This window comes from Tetrao urogallus (assembly GCF_951394365.1).
Source record: "Tetrao urogallus genome assembly, chromosome: 1".
NCBI classification, from domain to species: Eukaryota; Metazoa; Chordata; class Aves; order Galliformes; family Phasianidae; genus Tetrao; species Tetrao urogallus.
Genome location: NC_136813.1, coordinates 28,445,958 through 28,452,577, shown reverse-complemented (window position 1 = coordinate 28,452,577; position 6,620 = coordinate 28,445,958). Strand labels below are relative to the sequence as shown.

The 6,620-nt window shown below is 43.2% G+C and overlaps 1 protein-coding gene across 1 annotated transcript; it reads left to right on the top strand.

Annotated features, from left to right (window-relative positions):
- Positions 1–2,469: 2,469 nt before the first annotated feature.
- Positions 2,470–3,450, top strand: CBY2 (chibby family member 2; the record flags this gene model as incomplete). Its single annotated transcript, XM_079534733.1, has 1 exon — positions 2,470–3,450. The coding sequence occupies one exon, from the start codon at positions 2,470–2,472 to the stop codon at positions 3,448–3,450; it is 981 nt and encodes a 326-aa protein (XP_079390859.1).
- Between the last annotated feature and the right edge of the window lie 3,170 nt (positions 3,451–6,620).

Genomic DNA, 6,620 nt, shown 5'->3' with positions numbered 1-6,620 from the left:
TGTATTGCTAAGTTTATTATCTTTGCAGAGCACTGAACTATGCCTTTAACTTCCTAAAGCAATAACAGTCACTTTGGGCTTGATGTCAAGTTGGTAATTTTCACTGGAATAGACATTAATTGCTGTGTTTATTATTCAAAAACTCTGATGACAGGAAAAAAAAAGAAATAATACACATCTAAAAGATGAAGCAAATAAGAAAGAGAATGAGATTATTAGAAACATGAAGACATGGAAGCAGGAATAGCTGCTATAAATAATATCTAAACTTGTAATGCATGGATGCCCTGCAAGTTCTATTTTCTTCTTAATAGGGATGGGCGATGGAAAGATCCACTCTTTCACTTATATTTACAGAAAAACTCATATCCATACTGTCCATTGCACTTCAGCTGTCATTGTGCATGCATAGAAGGAAGTGGTTTTTGAACATATCAGCAATGGGTCAGCAAGAGACTTAATTTGAAGATTCAGAGCAAAAAACAAAATTTCTTTTAGGAGAGTGTGATGGAGAGAGAATCCATCTAAACTGCTCTCAGTTGTGTGCATCAAAGAGGGAAGCCTGGGTTCAAGAAAGGACGTGAGAGCTAAGATATTGGAAAGGTCATTTCCATGAGAAATGACCCAAATGTGCAATGCTGGGAAAAATCAAACAAAACAGGCTGTGAGGAAGCAGGAGGGGGGGAGGGGAGCTCCTGGCCATGTGGAGTGGGGGCTGGCTCTGGGCGTGGTGCTCGCATCACAGTGGGTTCCTCTGTCCTCCCGTGCCCCCCCTGTACAGAACTCAGAGCAGAACCTCAGGCTAAAAAACCAAGTGAGGACCTGGCAGCTGTGCAGGGCAGTGGAGAGGGAAGAGCATCATCTCCAACAAGCAGGTGAGTACATGCTGGTATGTAATTTGATGCTGACAAAACACCTAGATCTGCTTGATTTCATGTGGTCTCTCACAACCCTGCTTGTCCACCCCATCTCTCCATCCTGTGGAAGGATTTTTCAGTTTGGGAATATGATTAAGGGAGATGGAAAACTTCTCTGAAGTCTGGGTTGACCTCTCCACTGCAGAGCACAAGAGCTGGTAGAGATGCTGTCAAGTTTAATTGTTCCCAGGACAACATCCTTCAATGCTGTATAAATTCTATACTGCTGTTTATCCTCAAAACTTGCCATATAAACACTTTTAATATAAATGGCTTTAGCTGCCTGCCCATGAAACTCAGTGAAGGGTGGATCTTGGCTTGTGACGCTGGTTGTTCAGGACGTTTAGGGATCAGTTCCCCCTGTGATTCATCTTCCCATCCTGGGGATAATGGTGGGGACATCAACATCCTCCAAGGGAACAGGACAGGTCTGTGTGAGGCAGGGAGCAAGAAATTGCTCACTGTGCTCTGAACACAATGTAAGGGAGAAAAATAAACTCAGAAATTGGCAAGCAGTTGCAAACAGTGGGAAATCCCTTTTAGCAGAGGAATGACATTATGCAAACACAAGTCTGATGTGAGATAAACCAGATGGTGATGCGGAAGGCAGTTCTGAAAGTTAAGCAGAGGCCTTATATCAATAAAATCAAGTGTTACAGCAAACAGACCCACATTGCAATTACTCCTTCAAGTAGGGATTTTGGGCTTTAAACAGTACTGATATGTCTTTGAGCTTTCAGACAAGCTTGGGAAGAGGGAGAAGGAGGCAGCTGTGGGTGGTGGATCTCAGAAGTAACTTAGAAGAGCCCAGGGAGGCAGCAGCTGGCAGAGGTTGTGGGGCAAAGCAGGACAAAGGGTTCAGTGTCCTGGCAGAGCTGAGGGGCACAAGGACCTTGGCTGTGGCTTTTGCCCCCTGCCAAGTGCTTGGGACAGATACAGAAGCAAAATTCCTGACTGCCTGACTCCTCACCAGCTATATGGATGTTACATGGGACAGGAGGGTGATGGGAGGCTTTGGGGGAAGAGGGATAAAAACTGGCAGTCAGCCTAATTTTTTTTTAATCAGAAAAAAAAAGCAACACTTTTATGCTGTTTGAAACACTGCACAGGCTCTGGTAAAAAGAAATAATTTGGTTTTAAAAAGTTCAGCTTCATTTCATATGACTTTCTGCATCTTAACATCTTCCATGACTGTAAAAAGGAGGCAAAGGCATGAAAAGAGAGTCTAGGTTTTTATATCAAAATTTCTGGTGCCACCAGAGTGTTGCTTTCTCCACTAGTGCCTATTTTTTCTATTCTTATAAACTGTGTTTCTTCCAGTGTCAAAGGGCAATGTGATCAATTGTGGGAACTGAGTTATTTGTTCCTGTCATGTAATGGAGTTTAAATCTGACCTCAAATGTTGATAGTAATTCAGTGCATTTGTGTTCCTGTTCTTTCAGTACTAATCAAGCTTCATCTCCAGCTTCTGTGTCATCTAGTCCTTGCCTGAGGGCAGTGGCCTCCTCCAGAAGTCCTTTCACAGTCTTCCTCAGTTTGCTAGCAGATAACCATGTCTACTTTTGACCTGACAAACCAGAGCACACAGTGTGCAAAGCCCGAGATGGACTGTGTCTTCCCACGGATGAAACTGAGGGATGAGACATTCACATTTATTGATGGTAAATGGGTGAATGAGGTGCACTACCAGCCAACATTTGCACCCCAGAGGAGACTCCTTAGCAGGAAGTCAGAGAACGAATGGAGCATCTGGGAGGAGAACAGAGCCCTTTGGGAGGAAAACCAAGTCCTCCGGATTGAAAACAGGATGCTCTGGGAAGAAAACAAGGCTTTGCAATATCTGCAGTCACAGAACAAAGGTGTCCAGCTTGTTTGCAGTGACACCATCCAGCAAAGCCTCCAGAAGGATCATAAGCTGTCCCCCTTCTTCCCAGACAGGCATTTAGGTTTTCAGGTCAGTCCAGTCAAGAAGGGTCTCCAGCTGGTCAGGGAAAGGAACAGTGTCTTAGAGTTTTTCCATAAGCAGAATAGAACAGTTCCCAGAATTTGGAAAGATCAACAGGCCATCACAGTCCATGAAGAGAACAAAGGTGACAGCACAGTTCAGAAGGCCACTGAATGTACCACCGCTGTGGGAGAAGGTAGCCTTGGCCAAACCTCCCAGGAGGAGCATGATGCCAAAGAGGAGAGCACCACGCCAACCCAGAATGACACCAAGACTGCCCCAAGCACAGAGGATGATAATGAAATCCTTCAGGCTCTCAAGGATTTATACCAGATTCTCCAGGTCTTTCTGAAGGAGAAATGTCTTCCTGATGACAGAGAGAGCCTTCACACTCTCCAGGATGAGGGGAAATTCTTCCAAGAAGAGTACAAGAAATTGAAGCTGCAGCTGAATAATGTGAAAAACACCGTGTCAGACATTACGACTCAAATGGAAATGCTGGAGAAAGAACTCATTGCCATCACTTTCCCAATATATGAAGAAGCAGGGAAGAACACTGCAAATGAGTATCAACTCGGAGAGATGTGAAACCCAGTGCTAAACCTGCTAGTTCCATTTCCTGGAAAGTGCCTCTCCCTGTTTCAAGGAACTTAATAAAATCCAAGCAGAGTCTGAACTAAAATCAAGGCTGGAAAGTATTGTGTTACTCTGAAACTTTCTTATATTACTTAGGCATATTTCACCTTCTGGTAGCATGGTGCCTGGAAAGCCTGGTTTTCAGCCTCTTGGGGGGATTTTCTGATAACGGGGCCTGCATATTCAAAACATAGTTCATTCTTTTCATACTTAATTTGGTGTACTTTAGGTTGGCCATACTTTTCAAAGAGATGATAGGCACTTCCTGAAAATAAGAAACTCAAATGGGAACTGATTTTGGGTCCCCATTTGTCCCCTTCTTATGGCTGGCCATCTTCAGTGGCTGAACTGTATCTGCCGCCACACACCAACCTTCTCTCTCACACAGAAAATGTAGTGTCTCACAGGATACAGGGTCATGAAAGACAATGTGACATAGAAAAACAAACTACATGTCCCACGAAGCACTGTGCACTAGTGCAAACCTAGAAAAGTATTTCCCTTAGGGAGACATAGTGTAACAACATGGCATTGGAGTTTTCTATGAAAAACTTCACTTTTTTCAGAATGGAAATATTATCTGATCTGTACACACTAGCTAAGACATTTTCTTTCTGCAATACTTGCGGGTGGATAGATAGATAGATAGAGACAGACAGACAGACAGAGACCTAGATGAACACATGGATGAGAAATACTTTTCTCCACCACAATTGACCCCCACCACATTCTTGTTTTCTTTTCCAAGTCCCACATTCCCACTTACTCTGTTGTCATTTCCCCTTGTTTAAAGCTCTTCTTCAGAAAATAATCTGTCTTCTGCCTTGGAGTACAACAGGACTATAAAGCAAACATCGTTCACCAGAACAGCATGTCCCCTTCCGCCTCAGTTATTTGTAAATCGCCTTCATCATTTTGTACCTTAATTACTCTAAATTGTTCTCAAATGGCCTTGTTTTCATACACTTGAATAATCCTACTAATTTCAAGTGAGATTATTATTTGCTGATAAATGGCTCTTTTAGGTTGCAGCATGTATGGGAAGGACTTCTTTTTGTCTTATTTACAGCTTGCTGCTACAAGGAAAATTCCTGTATACTTCAGTGGTCTTCATTTTTACTTTTGCCTCTACTGCTATATGCAGTCATAGCCTGGAGGGGAGGACAAGAAAGTTACGGTGAGAAAAGTGTGTCTAAGCACAAGGGTAGGCTTTTCCATAAAGTGCAATTAATAAATGTGGATACCTCCTCACAGACACCATGGTGGGGTGAATGGAACAGGCAGCACAGAGCAGTGAGATCTCTCTCAATTTCTTGAATGGCCAGCTAAGGCAGGTTTTTTCTTGGCCCATAGCAAGCAAGTAGGTCATCAAAAACAGCTCTTCGGAGGCTGTTCCATGGCTTAGATTAGTACTTGGATGCTTATCTGCTCACACAGTGAACAGTGATTAGTCACAAGGAGACAGAGAGCCTATTTATATGCCCATGTTTGAAAGCTGGGTCTAGTCTCAACAGTATGGGCATCACATCTGGAAAGGCATTTCTCTCTGTTTTAGACAGTGCGAACTGTCTCAGTTTTTCAGACAGAATACTGGACTCGTTAGGTAATCAAACAAGACAGGCACAAGAAGACTTCTGTGGTGTAATTGTATGAGCATTGCTGTAAAGCAAAGGAAAGGTTATGGGAAGGTTCAGCTTCTGCAACAGGACCCAAGAAACATCTTGTCATTATAGTTTATCGGTCTCTAAGTAATTTGGAACTGAACTGCTTAAAGAACAAATTATCCCTCACCTTGTATCTCACTCAGACAACAACAGGCCAAACCAGGCCAACAACCAGGTAATGACTGTGTATTTCAGAGGCCTAAAGTATGAAACATTTTCTTCTGTTGGGGGTTCAAGATGATGAGGAAAATCTCTTCAATGGCCAAAGGGAAAGGGATGCATCTCAGAATTGAAGAATTGCTTCTGTGCCTTCAGACACGTCCCTTTTCTCATAGCTATTCCCTTTTACTGTTTTTTGATGGAATATTTGTTAAAATAGACAGTTAAAAGCTGGCAGCTCTGAGTGGAGGAGGCGCTTCACCTGGCTGTGAGATCAGGGTGATGATGTGGCACGAGATCAGGAGCTTGCGCTGTTGACCTCAGTCCCCAGTTTTGCTTTGTGTGCAATACCTTCATTAAGCAGCTGAATCAGAGCTCTCCAGTGTGAGAGGAAATTATTGCTTTCCGAACAAAATTGAGTTAGTCTGGGCAGAGCTTAACTGTCAGGAACACATGTAGGATCCTCAGGGGAAAATGCTACTCCTTCTGAATACTAATGGAGTTCCTGGGAGAACTAGGTATTGTGAGCCCTTCATGCTTTGGTCATTGCTTTGGATTTTTGATTTTCCTAGTTATAAAAAGTCTGGATACAGTGTGTATTTTCAGCACCTTTCATCAGGAAACTGAATTCATGCCTTCCAGATTTCTCGAGTCTGTCTGGGCACAGGTCATTACAGTCTTACAGAGTTGTGTGATTTTGGAACAGGCTGCCCAGAGAGTTGATGGTATCACCATCCCTGGAGTTGTTCAAGAACCGTGTAGATGTGGCACTGAGGGACACGTTAGTAGGCATGGTGGGGATGGCCTGATGGTTGGCCTAAATGATCTTACATGTCTTTTCCAACCTTAATGATTCTATGATTCTATAATAAGCCGACACTCAAAATCGAATCTCTAGCCTAAATTTTTGTACTTATAAACTGAAATGAGTTGGTGGTAACTGTGGAAGATCACTTCTAGATGATATGATAAAGCAGGTGATCATAGAATCGTTTGTTCACCACATGACCTCTCATTCATTGTGAAAAACATGGTTGGTAAGACTTGGACAAGTTGTCTGTAGAGTGTCACAAATAACTGCTTGGGGATAGTCCTAAGTGCTGCCACCCTCTGCATCGCTCCATGCCCCAAGAAAGTGGCATTAACCACTTCTCCTTACCCTTAGTGAAGGCATCACAGCATGCGATGCATTTTTGTCCTACCTTCCCTCTCTAGGTGAGCACTGTGGGGGCTGTGTGCACACTTCCTGCAGCTTACTTTAAGTAAATATGGAGGAAAAATGGTACATACAGTGACAAT